The sequence below is a fragment of the Mauremys reevesii genome, linkage group 3 (assembly GCF_016161935.1).
Source record: "Mauremys reevesii isolate NIE-2019 linkage group 3, ASM1616193v1, whole genome shotgun sequence".
Classification (NCBI taxonomy): domain Eukaryota; kingdom Metazoa; phylum Chordata; order Testudines; family Geoemydidae; genus Mauremys; species Mauremys reevesii.
Window position 1 is genome coordinate 2,202,295 of NC_052625.1, and position 21,008 is coordinate 2,223,302.

The following is a 21,008-nucleotide window of genomic DNA, read 5'->3' on the forward strand; positions in this document are numbered from 1 at the left end:
TAAGTGACACATTCAGATAAATGGTGTCACCAGCTGTTCGGTTCATTCCCTCTGAAGCATCTGGCATTGGCCACTGTCGGCAGACAGGCTATTGGGCTAGATGGACCATTGGTCTGACCCAGTATGGTTATGTTCACTGTTTTGGGGCTATATTTGCTATGGTTGCATGCGCTTTCTTTGAAGAAATGGCATGCTTAAGGATACTACAGTCTTGACATGCTATCAGAGACCAGACTATTCTCAACAGGGATGTGGTACAGGTAATCCTGTCTGTCTGTACTTTAAACCTTAGAGCCAGCTTTTGCTGTCTGACTTTTCATGTCCTATTAAAGCATATGCTTAAGCTACTTTTTTCCCCCTCTTATTGTGAATGCATTTTTCTTTTGTGTAATATAAACTGGACTGGGTTTTGACTAAGATTTGGGAAAGGTTCTATGCTGGCGCTCTTAAAGGAAGTGGAACGTTTGAGGTTGAAGAAAAGTAACTCTGTACAGGGTCAGGAGCATGGAGAAGGCTGTGGTCTTATTCCAGAATAAGGAAAGAGAATGGCTAGTGGGTTTCGTGTGGGAACACACAGGGTAAAATGACCTGAGAGTACAAGACATTACATAAAGTTGTTTTTGTGCTCACGTGAGTATTTTAAACCAGTTTTCAGGTCATATTAGTCCATATTAGGGGCTAATCATTCTGCTTATCTTTTAAATGAAAAGGTATCTAGTTTTTGAAAAACAAGTGACTGTGTAAGCAAGGGAATCTTTGATTAGTTACAGGGTTTCTAGAGTGTTCTCTAAAACCCTATGGATTGTATAAATGAGTGTTGTGCATATTGCATTTGAAATTAGTTTCTCCCATGTTATTTCAAATTCGGTATCTTTTCCTCCCAACCAGAAGAGGTGTAGAATCTTGAGAACACCTGAATGAAACTGTTCTGCTTGCTCTCTCTAGAGAGCAGAGGACGCAGCAACCTGTATGTGAAAATAAGAAAAACAGATACTGTAACACTTGCATAACCTCTAGATTTCGTTTGTTGTTGGAAGGGGGGGGAGGCAGGGAGTTTTGTATAATGCAGCCAACATGACGGAGAACTGAAGTTGTGATAGAAAACTTAAAAGCAAAAAAGGGCCAGTGTATCATGAAACAAACATCTGCTCCTCCCCTAATTAAATCAAAGGTTCATAGTTGTGAAAAGTATTTATGTATGGGAGGATTGAGAGATTATCTGGGTATTTGTCTCATCCTTAATGCTTCTGTAGTGTGTGTGTGTGTGTACTAAATCATTACAAAACAGCATAGTTACAGCATGTTATGATTCATGGCATGTTTTCCAGTAGAGAGACAGTTGCAGAGGTGCAGTCCAGTTAGCCTAAATAGTCAGGTTTGTGGGGCTGGAGGAGGAATGCTGTGTGCTCCTGGCCTCCAGCTATTCACAGTTCTACCTCTTCATCTTCTGAATTCCCTTCCCTCCCTTTGCCATCACACATGGCCTAGCTCGCTGCACCTCACTCTCTTAGTATTTCACCTACCACATGCTCCCCTAGATCGCCCTCCATGTTTCTTTAAATACCCTTGTTTTCTCCCTGACCTTTTTGTAAAGCTGTGGCTACTCTCCTCTGCACCATCCGCTCCACCCCATCATGGACTTTTGGCTACTCCCCTCCCCAACTCCTGCCCATATTTCTCTCTTCTGCCGCCTCTTCCTATCTTTTCCCAGCCTCCCCCCATTTACTCACCCCTTTGCATTTGTCAGGCAGCTTCCTCTTTGCTGCTTGGGTACCAGCAAGGGGAGCATTACGAGCACTTCAGAGCGGGTCTACCTGGTCTTAGTTCTGTGGCTCCCAGCAGCCAGGAAAGTCCTGGTCAGCCCTTACATCCTTGGCATGGAGCATGCTTCGTTGCTTTGTGAGGATGGCACTTGGCTGTCTGTTTGGCATATAGGAGCTGTGAGGGGTTGGAGCATACTCAGTGCAGGTGGAGTCTTTGGAGAATTTAGCTGCCAACTAACAAGTCTCTACTGGGCATATGCGCATGAGATTTTTCAAAGGTTTATAACTTTGGCCAAATTTGGATTGTATTTCATGGGGATAGCCTAAGGAATATCCCTGATACCAGGGCAGCCTCTCCCCGTACCAAATTTAAATTCCCTCCTACAGAGTGTGAAAGTGCTAGATCTTCTCAGCAAAACAGTTGTAAGAATTATTTTAACATGAGCAAAACAACATATATTTCCCTAATCTCATTCTTGGAAACAGCAGAGCCATTTAGCTGAAACTTTATTTAAAAAAAAAAAATCAGCCTGAGCAGTTAGATTGGCAAAACTATAAGCACCTGAAAACCGGGTCCCATAATGGAAAGTGTGAGGTAACCTTACCTAATGGCACTGTTACCTGTGCTGACAGTCTATTATGGATGTGCTGTTTAGAGATCCGTTATTGTTCCCTTTATAGTTTTGCTGCACAGAACCTAGTGTTTCATAGGAATGAGTTATTGCTGTGAAACGTTTTATGTCTGTAGATATATTTAGATTTTTCAGAAGTGTAGGATAAAACTTTCTGCCTGGCAAGCCATTCAAAATGCCCTACTTAAAATTTTTTTTATTCACTGCAAACTTCAAAGTGGAATACTCAAAATTCAGACATACAATAGGTTGCTTTTTGCATTTAAAATTCATATTTTGGTTTTGAAATAAAAATTAACAATCTTTGGCTGATTAGATTTGATTTCCTCCAGCTTCATAGCAATTAAATGTTAAATTATTAAGCAGTTAGTACTTTACATTTGAAGTGTGGAGTGCTTAACTGAGTTCCAGAACTGTAGGAGCTGTGGGGTCGATTTGTGTATCTGTCCACTTACATGGTCTCCATTTACCATAGTGTCGGAGCACTTCCCAACTACTTAAAATTAGGAACAAGATTTTCTTCCTTCCCAGCTGTAGGAGCAGAAGCTTGATTAGTTTTATAGTGTGTCTGTGAGTGGGTGTGAGAGTGGGTATGTTTGGATGTCTGAAGAACTTACTGAGGGAAAGCAAATTAGAAGTGAATTTTCTCATATGTGGTCAGTTCAGTTGTCATGAACTGGAATGTGCTATTGGACAAACTGGCTATTCAGGACCATAGAGGCAGCCAGTTGGTCATAATCCTTGGTGCCAGAAGAAACTCCCCATATACAAGTCTGTTGACTGATTCGCAGCTCCACCAAGCTGCTCTGTTTCCATAGGAGCAGTCTCTTGTGAGCTCCATATTCTTCAGCAGATCCTTGGACAGCTCCTCACCCTTAGTCTCTTCATGGAGGGTCTCTCCAAAGACTCAGCACCAGTCCTTAGAACTGAGCCTGCAGTACTCTCCTGTGAGTTCCAGAAGTAGAATTGTCATGGGCTATTCTGTAGTATAGCTTAAAATTTGATAGCTCTTAAAGAGTGTCAGATTTTCATGTAATTCATGGCATTTGCTTTTAATATCGTCTGTACATATAGAGCCACAGTGATCATCCTTTCACTTTAAAGGGCAATTGTTTCTTTGTGCGCTATTCTTTTAAACCAAGAAAATAGCACCTGTACCCTGTGAAATGTTGCAGGTATGAACGATTAAATATGTAATACTTAGATCAGCACCTTCTTGTTGCAGTAGCTGTTTTTCACATTTCCTCCCAGTGAACTCTTTGCAGAGTAGATAGTGTCACATGCCGCCATCCCTTTGAGAGAACAGTCTATGGTTTTGCTCATTTGTCCAGCTGCAGTTCAGTGTATCCTGTGGTTTAATGCATTCCCAAAGACACGAGAGAGAGAAATCCAAGAGGTACCTAGGCATTCCAGTAGGGCATCCTTGGCTGTCTCAGGTTCAAAGACCTAGCAAGGTCTTTCTCATTTTGGAGACATTCCTGTTTGTGTCACTGTAGTCCAGGGGTCGGCAGCCTTTCAGAAGTGCTGTGCCGAGTCTTCATTTATTCACTCTAATTTAAGGTTTCACATGCCAGTAATATATTTTAACGTTTTTAGAAGGTCTCTTTCTATAAGTCTATAATATATAACTAAACCATTGTTGCATGTAAAGTAAATAAGGTTTTTAAAATGTATAAGAAGCTTCATTTAAAATTAAATTAAAATGCCAAGCCCCCCGGACCGGTGCCCAGGACCCAGGCGGTGTGAGTGCCACTGAAAATCAGCTCGCGTGCCATCTTCGGCACACGTACCATAGGTTGCCTACCCCTGCTCTAGTCTCTCATTGGGAGATAGAACCATGGACCTGCCCTTTGAGATGAGGGTTTCGGAGTTGCAGATAGTACTGGTTAACTCACCTTATACCTTCTTTTTCCCTCTTCTGAAGACAAGGTGCTTTTTGGCAACATCCCAGTTTTTTTGACTGGTATTAATTTGGCCTTGCATCTCAAATGGCTCCCTACTCTGTCTCTTTGCCTATAGTTATCCTGGGGAACTCAAGTTATATGCCTTGTATGTGAAAAGAGCTCTTAGGTACTAGTTAGGCCAGAGTAGACCATTTTGCTGACTGTTTATTTAGCAGAGTTCTTCAGCTCGCAAGGACCTCATTGTTAACTATCTTCTACAGTGGAGCTTTCAGGAATTAGATAATGGGGTTACTTATCCTCCAGCCACACTGACACTTTTGACGACTTTGGAGCCCAGTTGCATATTGGGCTTCTGAAGAGAATGATCTGAAGGATAGTTAGATGCAGAGTGAATTATTTATCCCTTTAGTCGGTGAAATGTATGGCTCTGAGCACACTTGGGTGAGCCCGAACTGCCAACTCTTGCTTCAAAATTTTTTCCAATGCTGCATGGCTAAGAACACAACTCCAACGCTGCTGTTGTGTGGAGGGAATGTGTTTGGGACGCAGGAGTTACTTAGGATAGGTAACTCCTTATTAACAGATTAAAAAGCCTTTTAGATTCTGCTTTCATTAGCCACAGGCCAGGCTAACTCTGAATTCACTGCATACGCACAAGTGGCGGGAGGACTGATGGGAGGATGGGATGAGTTTTATCTAGGTGTTTTTGAATGCCTTTAATGGAGACTTGCTTCCTATTTTTGTTTTGTGTATTTGTACATGCCCCTCGCTGTTCAGATTGACTCATTTATTAAATTTGAAATAAATACACTTTGGTTAAAAAGTAAGGGCACACATTTTCCAGGTTCAACAGATCTTCCTAGTCTACACATTGCATGTATAACACAGGCTAGTTTCATACTGATATTTGTGTTTGCAAACACAGCTACAAGACCAAAAACAAACAAACAAACAAGATAAGAGCAGGAACACTAATGTTACCAAGACTGCAGATGAGTTTTTTAAATATTCATGTATCTGGCTGAGAGTTTTCAAAGGGTTAAGTTAGCAAGTTGATTGAAGTACTTTTTTTTAGCTTTGTTGCCTGGGATCTGATAAATGTGAATGGACAATATACTCTGAGAGCTTAAGCATTTAAGGCACTGGCTGTGTTTCATAAGATTTATTATTTGTAGTGTTCCGTTCTACCAGTTGTTTTTAAACACTGTCCTAAATTAAGGTGACTGCTTGGGATTGTAATGACATGTTGCATCAGGCAAAGGGAATCTTGATAGATTTTCCAAAATGTTAATGGCAAAACTTTTCTCTCCTTTCCTCAGTAACTTTCATTTAATTTCCCAGACGTTAGAGCAGTGGTGTCAAACCTCTTCAGCCTGAGGGCCAAACACATTATTTCAGAAAGGTCAAGGAGCCACAGTCAATACTTTGTGGCATGTTTTCTTCCCTATTCTGCTCCGACTGCACTATTCATGCCCCCACAAGTTCCCCTGCTGGGATTATCTCCATATGTGGGAAGTCTCCAGTGACTGTAAAGCTGGTATAGTCAGTTCCTACATTTCCCTTGGTTGGAGCACGTTACACTCTAGCTACCTGTACACCGCCGGTGTACATCCCTTAGTAGACCATGGAGTTGGCATAACTTAAAGCAGCCAAACTTTGGGCTGGAGCAGAGAATTGGGAACCAGTAACTGGCCATTGGTTCTTAGTTTTTCCTCCTCTGGGCTGCCCTGGATGGTTGTGTGGGGTAAGGGAGCCATCCTTTGCTAGGCGCACTCCCTTAGGCTGAGGCTCAGGCAGAGGCAGCCGAGCTGTTAGCAGAATTCTCACAGCTTAAAGGAAGGAAAAGAGCAGCCAGAGCTGCTTTCTCCTTCCCCTTGTGATGTAGCAGCCAGTCAGCTGGTGAGCTGTTGAGTACCTATGGCAAAGAAGGGAAACCAGCCGCTCAGCATGCTCCTGGTGAAGTGGTGGGAGGCATTTGGGGTGCTCCCCCTAACTGCATCTCTATAGTGTTTTAAATCAGCTCTCACTCAAACTTAAAAATGGAATGACTCAAGGGACACGTTTCCGATTCTAGTCAAATGTTATAGTTTCTTTGTAACACAGTCCCCCTCCAAGAGCACAACTGTCCCAGATCCACAAGATCTGGGCTGTGCCTGGGAACCAGTCCGTTAGGAGTGACCCCTTTATTGTGCTGGACCCCAAGGAACCACACAGTTCTGCAATGGCAGGCCCATAGCCTCCCTGACACCCAAACTGGACATTTGGGCACAAGCTGTCCCTCCTTCTCTCCCTGGAGCCTGTCCTGCCGATCCAGACTCCTGCATGAGATTTGTTCTGCCCCTTCAGGGCACAATGCTCGCAGTAAGTGTTTGCAGCAACACTTCAGTCTTCTCAAAACAAGGTAATAATTTATTAGTCACCTGGCATACAGAACCTGACCGAGAAGCAAAGGCTAAGCCAGAGGTCAGACTAGCTATGAGCCATGCTGCTGTAGCCACCATCTTTGATTCCTCTCTGTCTCCCTTTCTTTGTTTTAGTCCCTTGTGAGAGCTCCCCTGTTCCTCTGAGAGCTCCATTCTTAACACAGCCACATCACGTGACACCTTTCCGCTTTGTTCTCCAGCTCAGGACTTGCTCCGCTTCTCTGCGGAGAGGTGGAGGGAAATCTTCCTGTTGGCTGTTGTTTGCTAAGTGTGAACGTCTTGGTCTTTGGGGTTTCCATTGTCTCTTCCGGATCCTCCATTCAGATATGTCCACTTTGTTCAGCTTGGTTGGAAGCGAGTTATTAACAGTCTGCTATGTGAGTCAAACACCTCATCTCTTCCTGCTGCACACCAAGTATGTCTACACGCTGCTATTGTGTGTTAAGCGTAGATGCTACCCGTGCCGACGGGGTTCTCCCATCAGCGTAGGTCATCCACCTCCCTAAGAGGCGATTGCTAGGTCAATGGAAGAATTCTTCTGTTGACCTAGCACCATCTACACTGGGGTTAGGTCAGTGTAGCTATGTCTCTCAGGGGTGTTGATTTTTCAAGCTATATGGATGTAATTTCCTTGTGGAGAGCAGCCCTCAGTGCATAGTAATGCAAAGCCCTGAGGGAAACAAAGGCATGCATAGGAATCCTAAAAATACCAACGTTTCCACCTTCATCACAACAATGTAAAGCTGTGAGGGCCACATGTTGAGCATCACTGGACGAGTGGCCTGTATTAATGGGGGTGAAGAAGGGGCTGTTAGACGAAAACCCTACTACGTGGTTTCTTTACTCAGCTAAGGTTCCTTCTTAACCTTCTCTCGGCGCTTATTTAAAAATTGCAAAAATAAATATCTATAAAACATTAGTTTGTTAACTAATAGTTTTCCCCTGAGTTGAAAATAGCCTGAATCTGTTGCAGTGAAACTGAGTGTTACGTAAAAACAAAACAAAAAGACCAAGATTGAGGAAGAAGAGCCTGAAAATGGCATGTGTCGATTGTGGGGAGAACGCAGGGTAAACTGTAAACAGATATGACGTGGTGCAGTTAATATTGTTTCATCTGTGCTTTCTAACCGAAGCTGATGCCTTATGGAAAACTGAGAAATACATCTCTACCCTGATATAACGCAGTCGTGGGGAGCCAAAAATCCCTACTGCGTTATAGGTGAAACGCCGTTATATCGGGGTAGCGGCGGTAGGGCTCCAGCGGTGACTTAAAGGGCCTGGGGCTCCCCGCAGCAGCCAGAGCCCCGGACCCTTTAAAGTGCTGCCAGAGCCCCGCTGCCACCGCGCTATATGCGAACCTGTGTTATACCAGGTCACATTATAGCGGGGTAGAGGTGTACTATGTATTTTTTGTCTTTTGCATAAGTACACTTGGTAATAAACAAGATTTCTGTTTCTCTAACTGGTGTGCTTCCTGCTGCTTATTCCTCACCTGAAGTCCTAGGCATTTTCTGGTCTGATCCTTTCTCATCACAGCAATGATCTTTCATGTCCAGAATCACTTACATGCAGAATAAGCAGGAGCATATGAGTTCTTAAATGATTGTCTTGTTTGCATTTGTGTGCATGAAGTTTGATCGGTTGTTGTTTTTTTTTAAAAACGGACACTAAAAATGAACAGACCTAAAAGTGTGAACAGTGTTCCTCCAAGTGTCTCCATAAGTTGTCTGTTGGCATTAGATCTGTTGGAAAACAAGAATTGTTATCCAATCCTGGGCCAGTGCTTACATGGAAGTAAGGGACCCAGTAGCTTTGCAGCTATGGGCCTCAGGGCTTGTCTAAGCAGGGAAGCTCTACCAGCATGAGAGAGGGTGTGAATTTCAATGATGTAGTTACACCAGTTAATTCCCCTGCGGACACTGTTATTCCAGTATGATGATGCCTGCCTTTGGGGTTTTTTTAATATTGCTTTGGAAGCAGTTTCTGCTAAGTCAAAAAAGCGACTCTTATCCTGGAGCAGGAGTGCCCACACGATTGCGTTATATCCAGTAACTGGAAAAATCTCCTGTGTAGATGAGTGCTTAGAGTAGAAGTGCTCACTACCAGCTTCAGAAAACATTTTGCAGAAAATAGAATATCTTGTATGTGTTGGTGGGTGATCAGATGAATGTCCAATTTCTGATTATTGTAATTAGGGACAATATTTTCATGAGTCTGGGTTGTTTGTTTTTTGTGTTGCTGGGATGCTAGTTTCTTGGGGGAATAGGTTACTTTTTTCTCCCCCCTTCTCCCCCCCCCCAATGGATGCACTCTGATTTAGAGTACTGAAGTGTGTCATGATATGACTAGTACTGCTCCTGTGTGATGATGGTGAAAGTTATTCAGTGGCTAGCAAGTGTTAAATTAATGTTGAGAGTTTATCTCTGCCTGCTTGCGTGGCTAATTATGACTTGACACTTCTGATTTTGTGATTTGGCAGCACCACAGAAAGTCCTTTCTGAAAACCTCAGATTGATTTCACTCTCAGCCACCTAACCATGATACTAATTTCTTGAATTGCTGAGCTTTTATCATTTGAAGCCTATATAAAGGCTCATAACACCTCCGTTAGAGGAGAACGTTGGAACAGAGGGATGTATATTCTTTCTCCCATTAACTTTTTACTATTCCATTAATGCCCCTTTTAAAGTGGTTCTAGAACTAAAACTGTTTTTGTTTTTTCTTTCCCTAACCCCCCACCCCTTTCTCCCACTCCACTTTCTTTTAATGTGGTTGTTACGTAGTTGGTTAAAAACTTAGTTACATGAGGGTATCTGAACTACATGTTTTAACACTGGGCTGAAAAGTTGATTTTTCTTTAGCATTGAGAAACTACATTGGTTTAGTTGTAACTTTTTCTGGGGAAGGCAATTGCCTAGGCCAGTTGGGCTCATGTAAGTTGGTTTTTATTCTCCTCCACATCCTCCTTTTGAGTTGTTCTCACAGTTCCAAAATGCTCCCATCAAATATCATGAGGACTTTGCTGAATAGAATTCAGCAGCTAACAAAATGAATAAAATTGTGCCTGATAAAACCTTCACACTGAAGGTTGATTGGTACTAGTCTGTCACTACTACAACATGAAAACAAAATATATATCTGAGCAAGCAAATACTAGTTTGGCTCAAAAATAAATTTTCCAGCAAGACCGGAGCCAGACAGTTACTTAGATGATTGTCCCCCTCCCCCGTTTTTTACTGCCTTACTAATCCTTTGAATATTTTGAGATTGGAAGCTGTGTATATTCCCTTGTGATTCCTTTTAGTTTTTTTAGCCAAGTTTGTGAAATACTCGGTTAAAAAAGTGTTGTCATGCTTGCTTATTGTCTGAGCTTATAGTCAGGGCTTTGGAGCGGAGCCCGGAGCTGGAGCTGCAGGTTTTTGTCTGGAGCTGGAGCACAGCTCCAAAGCCCTGTGTATATTTCCAGTTAATATATCCTATGTCAGTGTGACACTCTAACCAAGGCACCCAGAACACACTGCCTCAGCACGGGAGAGCTGTGCTGGAGGTTAGACTGTGTCAGGTCCCTGCCACACCAGTCTGTCTACCTCACCAGCAACCTCCGGTTCCAGAGTTCCCCAGAGACTTCTCTGTGCAGCATCCACTCCTCCTCACTGGACACTTTCAGAAATTAGGTTTACTGCCTGCAAAGAGGCAGTGTACGCACTAGCCTGGCTCCCTGAGGCTACACACTCTACATTAAAACACAGCACTGAGATGATTTATAGCAAAACTAAGAGTAAGTTTATTAATAAAGAACATAGATTTAAGTGATACTAAGCAGAGATAACAGAAAATCATTAAAAGCAAAACAAAACATGCTTTCTAAAACTTAATTCTAGCAAGTTGTCTTTGCCTAAAATAGCTTCTCACTTACGTCAAGCTACCAGCATCTCCAGCCCTCTAGGAGGAAAGAGGATCCAATGTTCACAGACTCAAAGATTGCTGTTCCCTTTATCCCCTACCTGATGGATAACCAGAATGTCTTTTTGCTCCCCTTATATTTCCCAGAGTCCTTTCTTTGCCTCAGGAGCCAAGAAGACCACCTGGGGGTTCAGACTCCCTGGTGAGCTCACCAAGCTGTTTCCTCCACAGCTTGATTGCTTGGGTTACCTCATATGTAAATGTACTTTCATTGGGTATGGCTTACAAAGCTTGCCCCAGATAAGTATATTCAGTCCTTTGTCTAAGGCAGGCTTATCTAGCCTCTGCCTCCCAAACATATTTTAAGAACATATTTCCAGCACACATAACTCTTTATACACATCCCGTACTACATCACTAAGTGATATTCATGACCAGTGTCTCACCATTTTTTGTACTATCTTACTCAATGCATTTTTATAGTACAATAATATTGTATACAATCAGTTAATTCAGTTGCTTATTCTTTGGGGTTCAAATCACCTGTTCTCTGTCCCGGGATGTCTTGACCCAGTTTGTGACAATCAGCATAGATCTGTTTTCCAACGTGGCATGCACCAAATTCTGTTAAAAGCTGATCATTTATCTCACTAATGTGTTTCAGAATTGCGGTTTTATGTTCACTTTAAATTCTGTTTCTTAAAATGAGTAACGAAGCTGTCAACTACATATATATTTTTAAAATGTAAAAATTATGTATTAGCACACTTTTAGCAGCCAATGCGCCCTTCCCCCCGATCTAGTTTTTCTGTTAAAATTCTTGATAAAAGGAAGACATTAAAATTCTGTAACTAAGAGGAATAGTTCTTTAGTTTGTACAATAATAATATATTTGCAGATATAAATAAATATCCCTCCCCCAAATCCCTACAATGTACTTTAACTTCTAGGTTAACAAAAATGAGATTTTTCTTTATTATTGGACATTACAATACTATTTGACCAAGAAACCTAAAAGCCTAAAACTGTTGTCTTGATGGAATAAAAGAGCAAGTTGCAGAGGTGTCCTGCAACAGGCAGAGAAACTAATTAAATGTGGTTCTACTCAGCAAAGTGACTGGGGAAAATGGCACTGTAATCAGTAGATCGCCACTCTGTGTGCATTGAGTTCCTTGTGATCACTTTAGTGATGCTTTGTTTTGCTGCTTCATACAACTGATAAGCTTGTAGAAACAATACAGCTATGGGAGAGTGAGTTGGGTTTTGTTTTGTCTCACACAACACCCACAGAACAGCTAACAAACTGCAGAGCCAATTCTGCCTCTGATACACCTTGATTCTGCTCCCAGAAAACAGGGTTGCCACAGGTGTCAGGAAACACAATTTGTCCTGTGCTATCTTTTACTAGTATCTAATGGCTGAGCCAGAAAGAACCCAACTTGATTGTGAGATTCCATTTCAATTTGCAGGACTCATCAGTAAGTAAAATGTTTGTTTTTCCTTGTAAGCAAAGCACATTTGGATTGGGAATCATTAAAATACTAAAAATTATAATCCTGTGATGCTTTTTTCACAGCATCCCTTTGTCAGATTTGAACCACATTTTTAGAATTTAGGAGGAGAGTGCACTTTGAGCACTTGAAGATTTTTCTTCATTGCTTAAACATTTGGGCTGTTCAGAATAATAGGAATTTTTTTATGTTTTGAGTTTTAAAACAAAAGGCTGCTGCCAACCATGTTTTTGGGAAACCAGTTTCTCTTTTAAAACAGTGCCATTGTTATATGATGTAGTGCATGATTTACAGGAAGGGAGAACCGTTGATTATTGCTCACAACTAGGGTACCTCTCTCCCAAACTGGCAGCTGCACTTCTGAGGGTAGAGCTCTGCAGGCATGGGATATCTAAGCAGGTGGCTCAGGCCCTTCTGGTGTCTTGGAAGCCATCTGTCAGAAGGCCCTGAAATTACAAATGAAGGAAGTTTGTGGTGCATTCAGGCCCCAGTTAGCTCCTGTTTTTTTATTTTTCCCCTTCCACGCATGTGGAGAGACTACTTGCCTGCCTCCTGATGTAAAGGCCAACTCCATCCACGTACATTTGGCAGCTATTTTAGCCTGTCATGAACTGATTCAAAGGAGACCAGTGTGCCGGTCATATGGGAGGTGAGGCTCTCAAAATAAGCCAATTAGAGGCTTAGGAGATCCTTGTGGTCAGGTTGAGGCAGTGTTTGACATTTGAAACCTCATGTTAAACAGCCCCCAGTGTTAGGGGAGAATGATGTCACCCTGACAAAGCTGATGAAAGTTTCTTTTGAGCCATTCAGTTCCTGTGAGCTTAATTATCTTGCATGGAAGGTTGCTTTCTTGCTGGGAGTCCTTTCAGCTCTCAGCAGGAGTGAGCTTCAGGCTGTCGTGACCAATCCAGTTTACACCAGGTTTAAGGTGGTGCTGTGGAGTCATTGAAGAGTCCTCCCCACAGTGGTCTGAGAGTTCCACTCCATTGAATTTGTCGGCCTGCCAACATTTCTGTCATGCCTTCTGTTCCCCTCCCCATGAGGCCCTTCTCCATGTGCTCAGTGTCAAAAGGTCTGTGGGGCTCAGAGTTTCATTTGGGGCAGACTAAAGCCCTTAGGAAGTCCACTCAACTTCTTGCTGTTTTTCACACCAATCAGTGTGGGCAGTGCTGTTCTAGTGTGGGGGAGGGATAGCTCAGTGGTTTGAGCATTGGCCTGCTAAACTCAGGGTTGTGAGTTCAGTCCTTGAGGAGGCCACTTAGGGATCTGGGGCAAAAATTGGTCCTGCTAGTGAAGGCAGGGGACTGGACTCGATGACCTTTCAAGGTCCCTTCCAGTTCTAGGAGATTGGTATATCGCCAATTATTTACTTTTTTTTAAAAAAAAAATTATTTTAGTGTTTGACTTCTCGTTATAGCTTGGTCGGCCTGAAGCTAGAAGACTATAAGAACGTAAAAATGGCCATACTGGCAGGGCTGGCTCCAGGGTTTTTGCTGCCCCAAGCGGTGGGAAGAAGGAGGAGGGGGAAAAAAAAAAGCCGCGATCAGTGCCTGCTCCACCGTGCCACTTTCTTCTTCGGCGGCAATTCAGCGGTAGGTCCCTCCCTCCAACAGGGACCGAGGGACCCGCTGCTGAATTGCCACCGAAGAGCCCGACGTGCTGCCCCTTCCCCTTGGCCGCCCCAAGCACCTGCTTGCTGCGCTGGTGCCTGGAGCTGGCCCTGCATACTGGGTCAGATCAATGGCCTATGTAGCCTAATAACCTGTTTTCTGATAGTGTTCGGTGCCAGATGCTTCAGAGGGAACGAACAGAACATGCCAGTTATCCAGTGAGCCATCCCCTGTCATCCAGTCCCAGCTTCTGGCAATCAGAAGTTTAAGGAGCCTCAGAACATCGGGTTGATCCCTGATCATCTTGGCTAATAGCCATTGATGAACCTATCATCCATGAACTTACCTAATTCTTGGTTGAACCCCGTTATACTTTTGGCCTTCACAACATCCCTGGCAGTGAATTCTACAGGTTAACTGCATTTCTTTAAGAAGTGCTTCTTTGTTTTAAACCCTGCTGCTTGTTTCATTGGGTGACCCCTGGTTCTTGTGCGAAGGGGTAAATATACTTCCTTATTCACTTTCTCTAAACCATTCATGATTTTATAGACTTTTATCATTCCCCCCCCCCTTAGTTGTCTTTTTCCAAGCTCATCAGTCCCAGCCTTTTTACTCTCTTCTTGGATGGTAGCTGCTCCTTAACCCTAATAATGTTTATTTACCTTCTCTGTACTTTTCTCATTTCTAATGTATCTTTTTGAGATGGGGTGACCAGAACTGCATGCAGTATTCAAGGTGTGGGGATACCATGGATTTATACCAGTGATACTCAGACCTCAGTGGTTCAGAAGCCAAATTTGTAATCAGCATTACCCAAAAGAGCCACAGCAATGTGAATTCATTGTTTTATTTACTATAGTACTATATAGTCATATTTAAACAGTATGAGGGGAAATATTTAGCGTGTGTGTTTTTTTTTCTCATGGCAAAATGACTGAAAGTATTTTATCAACTACAGTTGGTTAATAACATAGTAAAAGCATTCTGATTAGTTAATAACTGAGATGGGTTAATAATTAAATCGCACAGTGTTTTAATGTTGTGCTGCAAAGAGCCGCAGGAGACACATTAAAGAGTATCTTGTGGCTTGTGCACCTCAGTCTCAGAATCGCTATATATACAGTGGTATTATGATATCTTCCATGTTAGTACCTATCCCTTTCCTAATGATTCCTCACATTCTGTTAGTGTTTTTGACTGCCACTGCATACAGAACAGATGTTTTCAGAGAACTGTCCATAATGACTCCAAGATCTTTCTTGAGTGGTAACAGCTAATAAAGACCTCAATCATTTGTATGTATAGCTGGAATTATGCATTACTCTGCCTTTATCAACACTGAATTTCATCTGCTATTTTGTTGCCTGATCACGCAGTTTTGTGAGATCCCTTTGTAACTCTTACTTTGTGAGCTTCACTGTCTGTTCAACGAAAGGAACTGACTGAAATGTTTAGAGGGCAGTAGTTTTACCTCTGTGGGTGGCATGCAAGGTTAGTATGAGTCTGGCTCATGTTTTACCTTACTACCGCTGCCCTCAGATCAAAATTATAAGAGCTGCGGTAGATCCACCTGTGTCAAACTAGAAAGCTAAGACCAAAGAGTGAGAACTCTGATTGCCTGGTATCTTCAGAGAAGCAGACTTGCAGGTAAATAATTTTCTCTTGCTGTCTTATGCAGCTTCCAGTGATTGTACTCTTAGGGTTTTCGTTGTTAAACTGCATTCACAAAAATTTAGTCCACAAACTTTTGGCAGAATAAGTTTAATAGATTTTTTTTCCCCTATTGTACTTTAATTTCAACAAGTAACTTTTGGAAATTTCAACGTACTCTTTATTTTTGTTCTAATGCAGCTTCCAGGTGGGAATCTCCCTCAATACGTGAAGACATGCAGCCGGAAATATGGATTGCACAGGAACTGCGGCGTATTGGAGATGAGTTTAATGCTTCCTATTGCCCAAGAAGGGTAACTTTATTTTATTTTTTAATTTTCTGTTTCCTTGCATGCAAATTTTGAAAGGGAAAGGTTTATAGTAATTGCTGGAAATACGTCTTGTTGCAAATGTTTCATGTTTCCAAATGTACAGAGATGTGCATACCACAGACGTTTGTGTATATGTGGGTAATACTTACCTTACAGAAGCACTAGTCATGACTCTATAGTGAAAGTTATTTTGAATTTTTCACTTAAAACTGGGATTCAGCCTCTTCTCTGTGATGTATACAGTGTATCTATCTTTCCCTAATTTAAAGTACCCAGAGCCATCAAAATGCTTTCAAACATGTTTAAGTGCTTTGCTGGATCAAGGCCATAATCTGCGAGTAAAAATTGTGTGTGGGGGGGAGGGGTATGTTTAGTTTTTCAGGTAAACCTGCAAATTTAGTTTGAGTTAAAACTCATTAAAACGGGGCCTTTTAAGAAACTTGCTTTTGGTGACTCTTGCTTTTCTTTTACTTATTTATCTAAAACACCACTGCTCCCACAACCTCCAAACTATGCACATACCCATAGGCTGAGAATCTCTCAGACAGAGGTTGCTTTATATGTTGTGATGTTGGACAGATTTTTTAGATGCTGAATGGATGAAGATATAAAGATATGTCTCGTTACTTCTCCTGCATGTCCTCCCACCTCACAGCCAGTTGCCCCCAAGGTCGCCCCAAACGCTGCTCCTCATTCCCCAGGCACATTCTTGCTCCTCCTCTGCTCTTATGAGGGGTGGGCAGCCATATGTGGGATGCCTGTAGGGCAAACAGCCAGGGTATGGGGACATGGGCGGTGAGTGGAGATGTAGGAACTGGGATGGAATAGTTCTGGGTCAGTCGGTTACCTCAGTGTTGAGGTGGCAGTCCTTGGACTTTCGCCACTGCTCCCTTGGCACTCCAGCACAGCCCTGCTCTGACCTAGGCACCCTCTACAGACATGTGCTTCCCTGCACACAACTCTGCTCCCCTCCTGCAGTGTGTTTGAAACTTTTCTCATCTTATTTTTCAATCTTAAAATATACTGGTACCATTTTAAAAATAGCACATACAATTGTAATGCTGTACAATTCTGCCTTTGACTATGAGGCAAAGTAGATAGAATTGAAATTACAAATCAACCCTAAAACTAAGCTAACAATTATTTTTTAGAAGGAACTAAGTCAAAGTGATCAACTTGGCTTTACAATATTAATTCTACACTGTTTGCATGTTTATACATGCAGTTTCTAGCCATTATCTTGTCTTTTCACTCTTTTGAGAGGAGAACTACACTAAGCACAAGTGTCACTAGATCATAGTCATAAAGTTTAAGGCTAGCAGGGACGACCAGTTTATTAATCTGACCTGTGTATCACGGGTCACTAACACTGCCCAGTTACCCCCATGCTAAACCCAACAAGCATAATTAGACCAAAGTGTTACTGCCCTCAGCAGACTAACCTGCTGTGTGCCGCAGGCCGAGAACAGCGGAGACAGGTGCACCGGTGCCCGAGGTCCCTATCGATTAAGTGAGAGATGAGATGTTAACTGCTTGGATTTTTAACTGACTTCCATGAATGGTAAGTCAGTGACACAAGATTATTCATTTAAAAAAAAAAATTTTTTAAAGAGAATCCATACTTTCATTTTGGAGGCTTTCAACTGTCTCAATCTCAGGGCAACCTGTTCTTCTCCCAGGCTGCCTCTTGACCCGCTGGGCCCTGTTCACTGTTCTCTTCTGTGTCATCTAGTTCTCTGTACACCCTTATTTCTCTCCCGATGTTGCTAGTGCTTTGTGTGAGATACTGAGTTTAGCAGCGTATACCACAGCTACATTAACATAATCTGAAGAAAAATCTTTTTCTAAGTATTTTAATTTGTTTTTCTTTTAGTTTTGTTAATGGAACAAGCTGATGGAAAAGACTTTCTTTCTTGTTACCTGGATTATCCTATCCCTTTTAGGGGGAGGGAGATTCCTTTTCCCCAAGTCAATTTTACATGCTGTAGCACCATAAAAGAGGTAATGGAGTCCTAGTTCCACCCACTGGAGAATTCTGCCTGGCACAACGGATATTCTGTGATGTGTGGTCTGGTTCTCTCATTTTTCTTTTTCTTTGAGGTTTATGCACTGGCGGAATGTGTTTTGAAGTCATTACTGTTGACTTCTTTCCACTATAGGTTTTCTACATCTCATTGGATATAGTGCTACATTATATAATATCTCTCCTTTGATTGTGGTTAGAATCAGATCTTGAACAAGAACATTCACAGGATGCATTCATACTATATTGTTTGTCATCCTATCTTCTGGCCTTGGAGATATACTACAGCTATGTGCATTTATTTAAGCAATTGTATAATTTAACATATATTTATTGAGGTTATTAATTTTTACATTTATGTTCAAAAATTTACTAGATTTTTATGCATAATTTGTGTCAAATTGCAGTTGGATGGAAATTGGAATTAAATTAAAACTGTGCGGAACTCTGCATTCTAAAATTGCTAAAATAGTTACAACCAATAAATGTGCTGCATATGTAAGGTGGTGGGGAGTAAGTTCATCAAAACATGTTTTGCATTTGAAACTAGCTGATTAAATTAAGTATTATCTGTGGTGAGTGAATGGAACTGATAGTTTCTGGTTACTGTGTCCTTCGAGGTTTCAGAACTAGTAGATCTTATCCTCTCGCATCTTGGTTTTTATTCAGAGATTTGATGAGGAAAATAAGCTTTCCTGCTTTTTCAACTCCCATTTGGTTTCTCAACTTTGAACTAGTCATTGAACTGAACTAGGAGAGTAGAATGAAATGATGAAAATAGTCTCTGACAAAAGTTGGTTCAGCACTAACAAACTCTGCTTAGCCAGTGATTTCTACCAGTTAACTGTTTTTAAAAAAAACATTGGTGGTAAATATGTAGTGCTTGAATGTTGTTCCAATTTATTGTTAATTATTTTAAGATATAAGTTGTCATAATTGCAAATTTAATTTGAAATAGGTTTTCAAAGAAAAAAAATATACTAAAATTTGATTTTAAAATGGTTTTTTATTTAAAATTTAAAAAATTTGAAATAAACCCACTTAAATTTGGAATTATTGTCAACTTGTCAAACTGTTACCATGTTCAATTTATTACACAAAAATCCACCCTGGCTGAATCTCTTCGTGTAATAAGTTGAACATGGTAACAGTTTGACAAGTCACCTGACACCAAAGATAAAACACATTAATCCATAGGGCTTCTAGAGGGTAATGGATAGTGTTATTGCTCTGTGTAAAGATAGTATAATTATCCTGTGGTATTTCAACTGGACCCATTCTCAGTCATGTGCTAACTGCATTTTGAAGAAACAGAGTAGTACATTGTGTGGGTTGTTGCAAACGTTTTTCTCCTAGAGGGGCTTGTATTCAAATGTGTGTGTGTGAAGTCACAAGATTTTAATAGACGAGCACATTTTAATACCCATTGGTAGTCTGTTCAAGAGAAAATCAGAATTGAAATAAAAAGGTTGTGATTGGCACTGGAAATTTATATAATTAATTTATATAATTTTCATTTTTAATCCCATTTATACATCCAAACAATCGGTTTGCTCCGTTTGACTGTTGCTGTACCATGGGCACGTGTCTTTTCTTAAGCTGACCACAGTAATGCTCTGGCCTCTTTCTTGAATGTTTAGTTAAATTGGTTAGTTAAATTCTAAATAAACAGTTAGTACTTGCCATTCAAATTATTCCTTCTGTTTGTTAACGCTGAAATTTATCTGCTGCTGTTTTCCTCATTCACCTGCAAGTGATAACTGAAATGGCTGTGATGACTCTGCTTTTAGAGATTGAGATGTTTGGTCATTATATTACAAGTTTTAAGATGTGCTTTTATCCAAGGTTTGAAAAAATTACCAATTCTGAGGCAAAAGGAGTGAAAAATCGATAAAGCATTCCCTCCCAAAATATATGAAATGGCAGTATTCAAGATATGAGCGTTCCATGGATTTATAGAAAGGCAACATAATATTTTGTCTTATTATATATCCCTTTCTCAAGGACTCCCAACCTTCTGTTCGTTTTTTTGACTGCCACTACACATTGAATGGATGTTTTCAGAGAACTATCCACGATGACTCCAGCATCTTTTTCTTGAGTGGTAACAGCTAATTTAGACCCCATCATTTTATATGTATAGTTGAGATTGCTTTCCAATGTACATCACTTTGCATTTATCAACATCGAATTTCATCAGCCATTTTGTTGCCCAGTCACCTAGTTTTGAGAGATCCTTTTGTAATTCTTTGCAGTCTGCTTGGGACTTAACTATCTTGAGTAGTTTTATATCATCTGCAAATTTTGCCACCTCACTGTTTACCCCTTTTTCCAGATCATTTATGAATATGTTAAATAGGACAGGTCCCAGTACAGCCCCCTGAGGGACACCACTCTTTACCTCTGACCATTTATGCCAAGAACGAGAAGTAAATTTCCTGCCTTTTTTCTTTTCCCCTTTGGGAGCCTTTACTACAGAGGATAAAATAGGTGTTACCAGTCATCTGCAGGGTACTCTGTGGAGTTCTCTTCCTTCCCTGTTGATTAATAGATTTGTACCTTCTCCTTCCATCAGGATGAAAGGACAGCCATGACCAGGGCTTCGTGCAGCACTTACTGGAGATCCAAACAATCCAGCTCATTCCAAAATACCAGCTACGTTTTTAGGAATTTACTTCTTTCTATACTATATAGGCTCTACATGGTCACTAGGGGCCCAATTAGTGTTAGATCGCAAACGGCTCAATTCTTCTGTCATCCAGGTTCACTCAAAACAGAAAGCACTTGGTCCATCACAGCTGCTGTTTGACCTTAGGAGACTTCCTCAGTGCTCATCAAGGATTCCTGCAGTTTGCAACAGATCCTCATCATTTTCAGTGTTCCATTTTTCTCTTTGGCCTAACACTAGCACTGAGAGGTTGTTCAGAGATCATGATGGTGGTGCCTGCAGCTATCCATTACAAAATCTCCCCATTCTTTACCTGGATAATTGGCAGCTTGAGGCTTTTAATGAGTGAGTCAGCGTTGTTAGCAGTTCTAGCAGTAGTGTTTCCTCCATCTCAACAAGACAAACTTGATAAACCAAGACAAACGCAGGCTCATCTGGGGGCTCCTTTGGATATTGTCATCAGGCTCAGGGAGATGCAGACCCAGTTAATGGAAGTCATGACCTGGCTCACAGAACTGTTGCCATAGGCCAGGAAGTTCTCCTGTCCTCTCCTGTGAACTTCCCTGAATCAGTTCTCCCACACTCAGCA

At 41.5% G+C, this 21,008-nt stretch overlaps 1 protein-coding gene and 1 long non-coding RNA gene across 20 annotated transcripts in view; one reads left to right on the top strand and one right to left on the bottom strand.

Moving 5' to 3' along the window:
* BCL2L11 (BCL2 like 11) overlaps positions 1–21,008 on the top strand; it is a 53,457-nt gene that overhangs the window by 11,868 nt on the left and 20,581 nt on the right. For 15 of the 19 annotated variants that reach the window (XM_039529382.1, XM_039529379.1, XM_039529380.1 and 12 more), the window contains one exon: positions 15,598–15,710. In XM_039529382.1, coding sequence (XP_039385316.1) covers positions 15,598–15,710 — 113 coding nt within the window. Of the gene's footprint in view, positions 1–15,597; positions 15,711–17,186; positions 17,290–19,755; positions 19,849–21,008 lie in introns of those variants that run through there. The other 4 variants (XR_005595916.1, XM_039529375.1, XM_039529377.1 and 1 more) reach the window with 2 other exon arrangements.
* The window catches only part of LOC120400606, a 303,500-nt gene that overhangs the window by 7,502 nt on the left and 274,990 nt on the right, over positions 1–21,008 (bottom strand). The gene's annotated exons all lie outside the window — the stretch shown is intronic.